At 32.5% G+C, this 14,049-nt stretch overlaps 2 protein-coding genes and 2 long non-coding RNA genes across 7 annotated transcripts; 2 read left to right on the forward strand and 2 right to left on the reverse strand.

Annotated features, from left to right (window-relative positions):
• Window positions 1-203: 203 nt before the first annotated feature.
• Window positions 204-2,061, forward strand: LOC138123438 (uncharacterized). 4 transcript variants are annotated; one of them, XR_011156785.1, is made up of 3 exons: window positions 204-450; window positions 809-1,125; window positions 1,180-2,061. XR_011156785.1 is itself a non-coding variant. In XM_069038196.1 (3 exons), the coding sequence occupies exons 1-3, from the start codon at window positions 361-363 to the stop codon at window positions 1,979-1,981; spliced, it is 1,119 nt and encodes a 372-aa protein (XP_068894297.1). In that variant the 5' UTR covers window positions 213-360; the 3' UTR covers window positions 1,982-2,061. The 4 variants fall into 4 exon arrangements, 3 of the variants coding, with proteins under 3 accessions (XP_068894297.1, XP_068894296.1, XP_068894295.1); XM_069038196.1 differs by having other exon boundaries at window positions 213-450; window positions 863-1,089; XM_069038195.1 differs by having other exon boundaries at window positions 215-450; window positions 809-1,089.
• A 1,757-nt stretch (window positions 2,062-3,818) lies between these two features.
• sll (slalom) lies at window positions 3,819-5,575 on the forward strand. The gene is made up of 2 exons (XM_069038184.1): window positions 3,819-4,050; window positions 4,103-5,575. Exon 2 carries the CDS (start codon window positions 4,160-4,162, stop codon window positions 5,462-5,464), a length of 1,305 nt encoding a protein of 434 aa, XP_068894285.1. The 5' UTR covers window positions 3,819-4,050; window positions 4,103-4,159; the 3' UTR covers window positions 5,465-5,575.
• A 219-nt stretch (window positions 5,576-5,794) lies between these two features.
• Window positions 5,795-13,048, reverse strand: LOC138123449 (uncharacterized). The gene is made up of 3 exons (XR_011156789.1): window positions 12,907-13,048; window positions 12,788-12,849; window positions 5,795-5,874 (listed from the first exon to the last, which is right to left on the reverse strand). It is a non-coding gene; the product is annotated as an uncharacterized lncRNA (long non-coding RNA).
• Window positions 13,049-13,105: 57 nt separating this feature from the next.
• On the reverse strand, window positions 13,106-13,810 carry LOC138123448 (uncharacterized). Its single transcript, XR_011156788.1, has 3 exons — window positions 13,796-13,810; window positions 13,367-13,661; window positions 13,106-13,310 (listed from the first exon to the last, which is right to left on the reverse strand). It is a non-coding gene; the product is annotated as an uncharacterized lncRNA (long non-coding RNA).
• Window positions 13,811-14,049: the final 239 nt, after the last annotated feature.

Genomic DNA, 14,049 nt, shown 5'->3' on the forward strand with positions numbered 1-14,049 from the left:
TGGCCGTCACTTTCTTGACATTCAAGTAAAGTGTAAATAAACATCGAAGAAATAAATCTTAAGGAATCGTAACCCCACTTTCGATTCTTGTCATTTTGACAATCAATTTAAACTGTTTGACGCTCAGATATTCCAAAAATCCGACATGAATGAACAAAATTAGAGCAATCGTACATTGATAACCTGGGGTGCGTTTATGAAACACTACCCGAGTAGAGTACGAGTTGTGTTAGTATGGCGTCGAGTAGTTTACTGGTCGACATATTCAATGAACGCTCCCGAGTAAAAACCTAAAAATTCAGAGCTGTCACACAACCTGCCATTTATCGGCATTTAGAGGTTAAAAGTTGAAAAAAAAACATGAATAATAATAGTAACCGTAATAAGATTAAAAAAGTAATTGCAATGAACATATTATCATTTGCTAAGAATTTTTTAAATCACCAAGAGGTTTGTACCTATAATTAAATATGTATTAAAAAATAGACATAATTTAGACATAAACGTGTTTTTTTGTTCGACACTGTCAGAATTTGAGAATTTTCTCCTGTGTGAACGGATTTTGATAAATGTCACAACTTGTCAAAACGAAATGTCAAGTTAATTTTAAAGATTTTAAGCGATTTGAAGCCTTTAAGGGGCTCGTCGAACAAAAAAACATTGTATTCAACTCGTTCGTGTGTAAATTGGGCTCTTTATGGCATTCGTGGGCTTTTAAAACGCTCGTTTCACTCGCGTTTAAACTAGCCCAGTCAGCCATAAAGAGCCCAATTTACACACGAACTCGTTAAATAAACTAATATTTTAGTCAGATGACGAGGAAAGTGACGTGGTCAACAATGGTTTGCTATTAATATTGCAGAAAGGAGAAAAACCCATTCGTATTACTGTATATGTGGAAAATGTTGTTGCCCATTATAATTCGACCGAATTTCAAAGTCATTTTAGAATGACTTACGAAACGTTCGAACATCTTTTGTCGATAATGAATCCTATTTTAATAAGACATACTTCTGGTCCTCCAAACGTTTCACCTGAAAAACAACTGCTTGCAGTAATTTGGCTTTTAGCCACACCTGATTCATATAGGTAGATACAAGTTTAATACAAAATTATCATCTGAAAGTAATGCATGTAATAAATGGATAAAGTAATGTAATGAACGTTATTAATTTTTAGATCTATTGGGGAAAGATTTGACTTGGCCAAGTCTACACTATCTGTATGTTTTGTCAGAATAATTAAAGGTTTATGCCGAATTGCACCAAATTTGATAAAATGGCCTCAAGAAAATGAGATAGAGGGATTAAAACGCAAATTTCAAAACTTATGCAGACTCCCACATGCTATAGGAGCCATAGATGGAACTTACATTGCTATTAAAGCTCCAAAAGAAAATCCTGAATCCTATATAAACAGAAAGTGTTTTTATGGAATGACATTGCAAGCTGTTTGTGATCCCTGTTTACAATTTACAGATTGCTTTGTGGGATATCCCAGTTCAGTTAGTGATAATCGCATTTTCAGAAATTCTCACATTTATGAAGGTGTTCAAAATCACCCACAAAGATTTTTTCCACATAATGAGTATATTTTGGGAGACAAAGCATATCCTGTACTACCATGGCTCATGACACCTTACATCAACCGAGGCAACCTAACTGCAAGGCAGATTTATTATAATTCTGCAGTATCTAAAGGAAGACAAGTCATTGAAAGAGCATTTTCATTATTGAAAGGACGGTTTCGAAGACTGAAATACATTGATATGAATCGGACTGATTTAATTCCGGAAACAATTCTAGCTGCATGTGTATTGCACAACATTTGCCTGCTACACAATGATGACTTAATTGACCAATATATAAACGAAGGTCGAGAATTAGATAATGATGATCAAAATGCTGATAATGCAGCTATGGAGCCACATGGGCGACATATTAGGGATTCTCTGGTAGATTTTCTATGGAATCATCGTTAATAGTAAAAAGTTATGTAAGAAGTGGATAGTGGATATTGTTAATCAATGAAATTATTTCTCAATAAACATAATTTTCATAATTATTGCGCATACATTCAAAAACAAACCTTTTCAATAAAAAGAAGAAAAAAAATTGAATTTACAATTTTATCAATAATAATAAAAAACAAAAACAAGCTAATAATAAAAAAATAAACAATCTTATGAAACAAAATAAAAACTTTGATAAAAAAAAAATTAACAAACTTTCCTCAATATCTACTTAATAAGAAAAATCAACCTTGATTTTTACAATTTATCAATTAATTTATCCATTTTCTGGGCAAATACTTGTATGGCTTCTCTTTGAATTTCCATCAACTGCTCATGACGAAATCGTTTGCTCTGTTCTTTTTCCTTTTCAGTGTTTTGAATATGTTCCAAGAATTTCTCGGCTTTAGATTTCCTCTTCTTTATTTTATCTTGCACATCTTTAATATTACTGTTGTTTGAATCTGATGTATTTTCTTCTAATGCATCTTCTATTAATTTGGTCTCCATGTCTGTCTGTCTTCTAGAAGATGAAGCTATTGCAATTGGATTGACATTTGGCTTTTTCCCAAAGATTTCATCAAATTGACTGAAATACTCAAATTTTACTGAAGCAGCACCTGTATTTCTCATACTATCAATTTTTTTTTGGTATTGTCTTTTCAAATTTTTAAATTTATTTTCGCACTGAGTTCTATTATATTTAAAACCATTTTCATGTAATTTTGCTGAAATGGATTTCCAAACTACATCATTTCTCACACTTGTCGACGTAAATAATGATAGCGACGATTTATATTGATCAATTAACATGAGAATTGCCTTATGTTCCCATCTGTTATTTATATCAGGAAGATCTGTTTGGTAACTTGTACTTGCACACTTTGAACTTTCATCATTTGAAGTTTTATCACTAAGAATTGCAGCTTCGGATTCCACAGGTTGACTTATGTCTTCATCCTCTACATACACCAAACAATTATCTAAAATTTAATTATTTCTATTTATTGTTCAATTAGGTAGATAGGTCTAAAATAATTAACTTGTTTCATCATACATTAATGACAACCCATTTTCATTTTTCATATTGTTCCCTTCAGTATCCTTAACTAAGGAATATTTAGGTATTGAAGTAGCCATTTCAATATAATATTTTAAATAGCTAAATCGTTTTGCAAATAAAAACAACAACTTAACCTCATTCAAAAATATTGGCGGTAACAAAATGAAATGACCACGCGGTTGACCAACACAACATCCACCGTGCGCATGTGGTGTTAATTTTACCCATCGCTAGAGGTGGGTTAAAAGTGTTAACTGGGTGCAAAACCTAGGTGTCCTTATGAACGCCCTATCCGGATATTTGGGTTAACGCAGATGTTGTCATAAACGCCTTGGGTTACTCCAGAGTTACTCGAGTGAATTTCATGAACGCACCCCTGAGGTAAACGTTCTGTGTAGTTGAAATGACAAAATAATTTTGAGTTTTGAAATTTACCATCCAAAAAATAACGTTCATAATCAAGACGGTAATCATGATGACAATAAAGTACGGATTACATTTTTTTTTTTGAATTGACAGACAATGACGGCCAAAATTTTTTGGCGGGCATAGTACGTTTTTAAATTCTAGTTCCAAAACATAAAGCAGTGAAAAATACTAAACTGAACATCTCAATTGCTTCATGTTATGTAGAAAACCGTTGTATCCCTGCAGATTAATTCCCGCCACACTACTCTCTGGATCTGTCTTCTGTCAAAAAACGTACAATCTATTAGAGTAGTGAGTACTGACAAGGCGGGAACGGATTATACATAATTTCCTTATCGCTTATCAGTCAGTAACAATCTTCTTAATAGCCAAACAGTGAAATTATTACACATAAAGCACTCTGATCAATTAAATATATTTTTTTGGTCACATGCGTTGCAAAAGAATAATTTAAATTGTGGAGAAAACACCATAGTTAATTTTATACAGCCCGCTAATTATAAAAGTGTCACCACGTTTGCCAACGCCAGAAAATTGCTGTTGTGAGGTTGTGCTGTCATTTTATACTTAGGTTATATTTTTACGGTGATTTATTTTAGATTACCATCTAGAGTATTCTAGACAGATTTAGAGTAGGATCTGTTGTGGTTACAATAATGACATCAAGAATACCGGTAAAAATATGCCTTATAGTGTCATCAACAGTGATAGTTTTATTCATTATAAACAAAAGCGTAGCAAAATCAGATTTTGTGCAAAACACACCACCCGAGTACAGTTGGGTCGTTCACGGATTGTTGAATATTTTAGGCTATGCAACGATATTTCTTCCAGGATATTTCACATATAAATACGTTCGCAAAACCAATTACATGAATATAGCGAGTGACGGTTTGTGCGTTCGTAGCATACGTGGATGTTTCAGTGAAGAAGAAACTAGCAACAACTTGACCAATGCGGTATCAGTTTCTCAAAGAACGACTTGCCAGGAAACACTTCTAATTTTGTTTCATTTTTTTGGTTTACAAATTTCTTACCTTACTTGGGGCGTTTTACAAGAAAAAGTCATGACACAAGAATATCATGATAAAGATGGGTCAGAGTATTTTAGGGATTCACAGTTCTTAGTACTTGTTAATAGGGTTTTAGCATTTTGCATGTCTAGTATTTATCTAGTTTGTCAAAAGCAAACGCGTCATAGATGTCCAATGTATAAATATGTGTTTTGTTCTTTTTCTAATATAATGAGTTCTTGGTGTCAGTATGAAGCCTTAAAGTATGTTTCATTTCCACATCAGGTGTTGGCGAAGGCTGCGAAAACCATACCGGTTATGATCATGGGCAAAATCATATCAAAGACAAAGTATAAGTATTATGAATATGTGACGTCTATAATTTTGTCTGTTGGAATGTTGATGTTCATGCTTGATGTTGGAAATGATCGCGCAAGTTCAGCCATTACCACTCTCTCAGGAGCGATTCTTTTAATATTTTACATAATTTTTGATAGCTTTACTTCAAACTGGCAAGGAGCGCTGTTCAAAACGTACAGCGTAAAACCTGTACAAATGATGTGTTTTGTCAATTTATTTTCTTGTATTTTTACAGCCGTGTCGCTATTACAACAAGGAGCTTTTTTAAATTCTGTCCATTTTATGTATAGATATCCGCAATTTGTGATAGACTGTGTTTTATTGTCAATCTGTTCAGCAACTGGTCAGTTATTTATTTTTAGCACAATTGCCAAATTTGGGCCCTTGATATTTGCAATAATTACCACGATACGTCAGGGATTTTCAGTCTTACTCAGTTGTATTATTTATCATCATAATGTAAATGTTGCAGGAATGATTGGTGTTACTTTTGTTTTTGTGAGTGTCTTCTTGAGAATATATTGTGGACATAGACTTAAGAAAAGTGCTAACGTAAATAGTACAAAACTACCAAAAATATCAGTGTAATTAGACGTTTATACATATATTTATATATTTTTACTGTAGTACTTAACAATTACATGAGTTTCATGTAGAAGGTCTTAGCCAAACTTATTAAAAATAAATCATTATAACCTTTTTATATTTATTTACTTATTACCGAAATATTAACAAGAGTAAGTTCAATTGATCAAGTTCATGAGTTCCCGTTAATCCAATAAAGTAAAGTGATAACTATAATATTTTATTTTTATACTTACATAAAACTGAAAAACTCCTTAAAAAAAATAAGCTACAATATGACAAAGCTTTAAAATTAGACTTAGCAAATAAAAAATTATATATTAGGACATCGTGGACGCTGAGTACTCCAACCTTGCTCTTTTTCGTAAAGGTTCTTCGTTTTCCTGTAAATGATCTCTCTTTTTTGTTGTACTCTGTAAACAAAAAAATCGCACTATAAACCTTAATAAATTGTAAATACGTTTTCATTTAAATAATGTTTCAAAAATCTATTGAAAACTTACAAATGCCTAGTACAGTTGGTTGCAAAAAAAACGGGAACTGTCAGAATAAAATCGACACATTTTTACAATTTTTCCATAGTGTGAAACCTTCTTACGAGAGATAGGTTAGAATTAACGTCAAAATTCAATGACGTTTTTTAAAATTATTTGATAGGTATTGTCAAGCAGACAATTAATTGACAAACGGACAAAATCAAATTTACATCAGGAAAATTTTTGTTTCCCGATTTTTTTGCAACCAACTGTACGCCGAATAGTATTTTTCTAATACTAATAAATTTAAATTTTGTCAAAATGGCGAGTTTATTTCCGAGTAGTGAATATTTAAATACAGTTTCAAAGTAATTTCAAATGACTAGGTAATGCTATAAAAGCAAAAGTGCTGTTACAAAGGCAAAGTTAGTTTCAAAGAATATCCACGTAAGTAAAGTACCGGTACGTGGATATTCTAGTTATATACAGTGTGGAAACTACTTATGGAATAAATTCAGTAGTTTCAAAACTGATGATAATTGTCGAAATCGCTGAAAGAGGTCAATTTTTATTTCTCACAATGCTTATTTTAAGTTACTTCACTTGTTCATGACATCATCCATTTTTGAGTTATGACGTCATCGCCAATTTTTTTAAATGACAATCCTCACTTTTTTCTCCTGTTTCCGATAGACCTTCCTACTACCTAAACGATGAATGAAAAACATTGGTACTTTACATAACATTTTTTTGAGAAAATGACAAATTTTACTTCAAAAATTTAATTTAATTTTTAATGAAAAAATTTTAATTGACCTTAAACAAAAGTAAACAAGGATCTAAGGTTAACAATAAAATGTAACGCACATGTTGAAATTGTCCCCCGACAACTATTTGGCACTCACCGACACTTTGTACACTGCGCTCAATAATGTCATTTGTTTCATTTCAGCGCAAATTCTCTAGCGTAATCTTCCAAATTGTTTGGTCCATTAAAATAAATATTTTTTACGTTAAAAATTAAATTGAATTTTGTGAAGTAAAATTTCTCATTTTCTCAAAAAAATTGTTATGTAAAGTACTCGTAAAGTAACGCTTAAGGTATAAGATTATATGGCAGCACTAAAATTATCCCAATAATGGAAACCAATATTGGCGTTAAGACGGTTGTCTCGGCTCGTGCAGCTGCATCCCTTTTCCTTAGTTCAGGGCAGGGATTAAAAATTTGTAATAGAAGATGTTTTTGATGTTTATTGTAAATTTTGTTATTGTAGCGAAATTCCCTTTAGTACTTTGTGTCTTGAAAACAGTAAAGATGATTTGTAACAGTATTGTACATTTAATAAATAAATATAATTTCGTCGGTACGCATTTGTTTTGAGGCCGGCTCTGGAATTTACAACAGAGAATTGCTTGGAGCATGATTTATGGTTGGGCTGACCGCCTACTGCAATTGCAACCAAAGGAACGTTTATCTCTGGTCAAATACTTTTAAAGGGCCATATAATCTTATACCTTAAGCGTTACTTTACATACCATTTTTTTTTTTCATTCACCGTTTATCTAGTATAAAGGTCTATCAGAAAGAAGAAAAAAGTGGGTCTTGTCATTTAAAAAAAATGAGTGTGACGTAGCTCATAAATGGATGACGTCATGAACAAGTGAAGCTACTTACATTAAGCTTTATCATAAATAAAAATTGACCTGTTTCAGCGTTACCGACAAATGTCATTAGTTTTGAAATTACTGAATTTATTCCATAAGTAGTTTCCACACTGTATAGATATTGTGTTGGTGTATGGTGAAGCGTTGGGAGTGCTCCTCGAGTCTAGAGAATTTCCGTGCTACTTCTTGTGGGGGTACATGAAGGACTTGGTATATTCGATCCCAATTGACACAATTGAAGTTTTAAGAAAACGGGTGGAAAATGCTGCCACAACAATTCGCAATAACAGAGGAATGTTGTAAAGAGTAGAAGAATCATTTCGTCGGCGCCTTCATTATTGTATTGACAATAACGGCGGTCACTTTGACCACTTCTTGTAATTGTTAGTGATTACTGATTAGTGATTAGGTACTCTAATTACTTCATGAGAATTTTTACGGATTAATACACTAATTTCAGGAGACATTTTGTCATTATTTGGGTATGGGCGATTCATTAAGGTCAGTTTAATAGCTATTTATGTAATAAGTACATAATATAGGTCTTTGTGGACGAGCCCTATAGTTTATAGGCTAATAAATAGGGCAAGTTCACAAAACCTAATTATGTACGAATTACATACAAAGCTTTATGTTCGATTGTGAAGTTAAGTTTCTTTTACAAAATCAATAGATTCTAAAAATTACGATAATTTCTAAGTGTTCTGTTTTTGTTGCTGCGGTTACGAAATTGTTTATTACTATTTATTTGAAAACGAACAGTGTTTGTGTTTGAAATACGAGCTGAAATCGTCTTTATTTCTGGTTGTAATAATGAGCAAAGTAAGTGAAATTGTGGCAAAAGCCAAAGAATCTTTACTGCAAAGTTTTCTATTAATTCTATTCTTTCCTGATTTAAATAAAATTATGAAATCTAGTTGTTTTGACGTTTTTTTTTTTTTGAAGTAATACCCAAAATTGACAAGCGTCCGCTTTATTTTATCATTACGGACGAGTCCCTAAAGAAGCAATTTATGGACGACAAACGATATGATATCATCACGACCTGCTGTATAATAACCGGCCTGTTCATTTAATAAAAAAATGCATTGCGAAAATGTTTCCGAGAAAGAGCCAATTTTCGCCGGTGAGGGCGCCACAGTACGGGCGCTTCTAAAGAATAAAAATTCGAAAAAATATGTTTACACATGATTTTTGAGTTAAGATTGAGTACAGTAAGTTCATATTTTCTTTCTAAAACAATACTGAATATAATTGTATTTTTGTGTTTTTGATTTTAATTCCGAATGTCATTTGAACGAGAAAAACTCTGACAAAAACTTAAGATGAATAATATCCCCAAAAAGCGTCCGTACACTAGCGCTTTGCGGGGATCACTCAAATTACACTTTTGAACAGGCCGGTTATAATACAGCAGGTCGTGGATATCATAAATGATGAATTATAATACAATCGAACATAAAATATTTTTTTCATTCACTGCTAGTCTCAGAAGGCGTCATTATTGACTCTCGAACCGACCCCAGAAGTAGAATTTCTCTCCCAAGGTTAATAATTTAATATTTAACCAAGGTCAATATGTAATGAACAGCTGTCACCTAGCAACGAAAGATTTTCGTTGATTTCATTGGTTAACGTAGAGAATTTTCATAGCAACCGTTGAAAAATGAGAACTCGGATCGACGCATCAGACAAAATAATTTTAAAAAATTTAATTAATAATTATTATCAGAAAGGGTTTAAGGTATCTAAACTCCATTCAAAAATCAAAAAACCACCACCTGTTGCTTTAGGTTGGTAAAATTTAAAAAACTCTATGTAGTTATTCTTTCATACTATGTTGGTAACTACAAATTATGACATTTATTTGATTCAAAATAAAATTCAATTGCTTCGAAATTCGTTCAAATTGTTTTATTGCTCAGCACGTTTCATTTATTTATTAATTCGTATTATTTTTACTTAAACATGCCCAGAAAAACAAGACACTTAATAAACATTTAACCTCAAAATTATTAAATTCTCACCAAATTTTACACTAGAAGGCGTTGCCGATAGTAATTATCGAGGAAAATGCGACGTTGGTGGTTTTTTGATTTTTGAATGGACTATAGTAGTGAATTTTTTTTAATATAAACCACGGTGGAGAAGTCCCTTATAGCCTTCGCGCCTTACATCCCTCATAAATCATGAACTTCCCCACCTTGGTATACAGGGTCTCCCAGAACTGGCGGACCAAAATAATACGGTGAATTCATCATCTTCTGGGAATAATAGGAAAAATGTTCAAAAAAACCTATCTTAAATAGTGATTAGGAAAAAAGCAATTTAAACTGACCAATGCTGTTGTTGATGTTAAGTTACCTATTAATTAGTTTTCCTGCTTTATTTGTAACTATGGATACATTTCAAATGATGCATATGCATTGTTAGGTATCCGCATTGTTTGTGCAATGACGGACGTTTTTAGGTTATAGTATTTTTCAGGTTATAGTATTTCTACTAGGATGTTCCCTATTGGGAAAACGAACTGCGTACTCCTGAGGAGCAACTGTGGCACTCTCATCACACTGTCCATATAAGACAAGCATATCAAAATATTCTGAAGCGGTAAACATTACGCGTTTTTAATGACTTGTCAGAATTGTCAGAAATAATTTATTATGACATAATATTAAATTATAATGTCTTTGCAACAATCAAATTTGTTTCGATAGTTACCAATATAATTTTTTAAGGTAATTTTATACGGGGTTATTCTAAATGATTGTAGTCGAAGTACGCGTGAAAACTGATTGCAAAACAACTCAATATTTCTGGATTCAATCGCTAATTTAACAAAAATAAATAAAACCCTCATCATCGCACTTTTCACCTAAAAAATGACTGCGACAGCGACACAACTGACAGTTCACATGAAAGCGGCAAAAACGTAATAACATGGGCATGGCCTACTTCAACTACAAACATTTAGAACATTTAGAATAACCCTGTATCTACACGCGATTGGTCAATTAAAAACGTTCTTATTTTAAAATCCAATGAGGATGGATTTTTTTAAATATTTTTCCTATTATTGCCAGAAGATAATGATTTCACCGTGTTATTTTGGTCCGCCAGTTCTGGGAGACCCTGTATAATACATATACTATATCACTAAAATTGTTTTCATTTAATATTTACTATATGATTCTCTTTTTTTCTTCCACCTTTATCATTATAGGTTACAGCAACGGGCGTAGCAATTAGCCGCTGTACTTAAGTTCGCAAGAAACAAGTGAAAGTTTTCTTGCATTTGTTTTTTGTTCTTCGCTTATCGGCATCGGCGAAGCAAGTAATCCCCATAGGCGGGTAACGAAATTTGTGCCAAATCTTTCAATAATTTTAATTGGATAACTATAAGGTTTAGGAAAAAAAATACCGTGCGATCCAAAAGTCTTTCTATCAAATGGGTCATGAGAGTGGAAACGAATGCCGTTGGGCTGCAGCATATTTGAATGAAAATTAAAAATATGTTTTATTAGTCTGTCCGTATCCTTTGATATTTTTAATTTCACATTTTTTTATTTTATGATGTAATTATAATAATGTCATGGCTCACTTGATAGAAAGACTTTTGGATGGCTCGGTATATTTAAACATATTGTTGCTATTAACGAGTTCTATTACCAGTTAAAATTAATGTTTTTATTTCTGAGACACGTTGTATACAACGTGTAACAGAAATAAGTACATTAATTTTAACTGGTAATAGAACTCGTCAAAAGGAACAACTTTTCTATCTACCATTTTGCCGAAAAACGATGTTTAATTCCAAAAAAAAAATTGGAGAGATTTTTCACTCTAAAATAACCCTACGCCACTAAATACTGCAATGGCTAATTGAGATCAGCGCTAATATGAAAAAAAGTCCATTTTCATCCAGAAAACGTGTTTTAACGCAGAAATCGAAATTCAAAAAATCTACCCGAATAGCAAAAAATCCACTTCGTAAGAATCTGGTTGTTTCACGTTTTTAGGTAGCTTAGTTTTGGAGATATGAACGGTTTTAGGAAAATCTTTCCTATTTTTTTAATCCACTACGCAACGTTTTTCGCCAAAATGGCAGAAAGAAAAGTTGTTCCTTTTGATGAGTTCTATTACCAGTTAAAATTAATGTACTTATTTCAGAAACACCCTGTATATCTGAAGGTTATTTCAATCAAAGTATGTAGTACCTAAATGAGGATCAAATCTTTCTTTTATTTTCCCCACTAGTGAGGGAAGTGATTTCCTCACATGTGATGCAAACGCCTACTTTCCTCTTTAAATTGAGTGATGGAAATGTCATTTTCAGACTTGACGTTGGAAAATAGTTATTTTCATATGAGTAGCGCTGTCAGATCACTTTTTAGGTATGAGGCCTAAGTTTGAATCACGAGGCGGCAGCCGTTCCACTCGCGTTTTAAACTGGCCCACTCATGCCAAAAAAAGCTCAATTTACACACGAACGAGTTGAATACAACGTTTTTCTGTTCGACGAGCCCCTTAAAGGCTCCAAATCGCTTAAAATCTTTAAAATTAGCTTGACGTTTCGTTTTGACAAGTTGTGACATTTAACAAAATCCTTCACACAGGAGAAAATTCTTAAATTCTGACAGTGTCGAACAAAAAAATTTAAAATCTCCCAATCTCTCGCTGGACGAAGTTTATATATCATAGCAACGAAAAAAAAAAACACCTTTATAAAATAAATGTCAATGAAATTGTGACAGTTTTCAAATTGTTTTCAAAATAAGTTTTACCGCAGATGAATATTGTAATATGTATTTAGCTCTTGATGGCGCAGAAAATAACGCGACATTAGTTCCACGGACGTATACCATGCATTTTCCTAACGGAAAGCATCCCAGTGTGAACGTTATTATATAGGCGTTTTGACCACCACTTATTCACATCATTTTGATGTTTTTTTTTTTATGTGTAGTGGAAACCATAAATTTTACATTCAGTTTTCATGCCTACTTCGACTACAATCATTTAGAATAACCCTGTACAAAAACAAACTCTTTAAAAAATTTAATCAATAATGGAGCAGCCATACAAAAAGCTACATGTGTAATGTGTCACCAATGATTCATACATAAATAAAATTAAATGGTGAAATTATATCATTAATAAAAAAGATACTCTCAAATTCTCTTACCTTTTTATCCCAATGTGTTTGCATGTATTTCAATAAGATACTTGTTTTTTCAGTTACTATAACTAAAAATAGACAATGCTCAATGTTAAACTGGAACAGTCACTTATACATGTACATACATACTTTGTTCTGAGGGAAAATCCTTCGTAGGTACATAAACAGATGGTCGCTTTAATGGGGATCTATTATTGTTATCTACATGAAACTTTGTAAAGTTATTTTCATCAAACGAGGGAAGACCCTTTAAGAACTCCGCTACAGACTGCAAGTACATGGCTATATAATTTACATTAAACTTTAAGCAGAACCTACCATATTGTCAAACAAATTAAAACAAATTTACATTCAGTCATAAGAATGCAAATTTGAAATATGGTTTATTTCAATTTGTTGCAGATCTTCATACCATAAGTTAACAATTTAAAAATCTCAATTAAATGCTCCTCCGTTCACTGCATTTCAAAAATATGCGACTGAACAAATGGAACGAGGAAAAATTGCTTTTTTCCACTTTTTGTTTTGTCTGAAATATGGGCATTTGTACGCAACAGTCGCTTATTTCAACACCCAAGTACATACCTATTGGTATAGTAGCTTGTTAGTGCAGTTACTTTTTCACGATACGAAATTATAAAAACTTTAACAAGAAACTAACGATTTTAATAAAAAACGAATTGTTCAATCCAATCACTCTTCTGTCACTCACACATACAGCCCACAGATACAGTCCATCAAAAACAAAAACAACTTCCTAAAAGAAAATTCCCTAACAAAACCCTATCCCTATTCCCTATTAAGGTTTGTGTTCTGTGATCCCTCTGGTCTATGGTCTTTTTTTCGTTAGGTGCTCTCTACCACCCCTCTAGGCTACCACCTAATAATTATGGAAACAAAATTATTAATCATTTCGATCACTTTTAAATTTAATTCAAACTTATCTGTTCATTAAAGTTACCCATATAATAGCTGTTCACGTTGGGAAGAACAGCTGTGGTGCAAATGACTTACCTAAAGTTCATTTTTTCTTTAAAACCATTGTCAAAGTGTTCTCATGTTGGTATGAGCCACTAGTCACTAGTTATTTGATGGTTATTTATTAGGTAGCGAATTTATTAAACTTAACTTTTGTTCGGAAATAGCTATTTGTGCAATAAGTTAGGAAAAGTGATTTTTTTCCTTACGAGATGCGGGATTTTAATCGAGACGAAGTCGAGATTAAAAACGCGTCGAGTACGGAAAAAACACTTTTCCTACGAATTGCA

This window comes from Tenebrio molitor, chromosome 2 (assembly GCF_963966145.1).
Source record: "Tenebrio molitor chromosome 2, icTenMoli1.1, whole genome shotgun sequence".
NCBI lineage: Eukaryota > Metazoa > Arthropoda > Insecta > Coleoptera > Tenebrionidae > Tenebrio > Tenebrio molitor.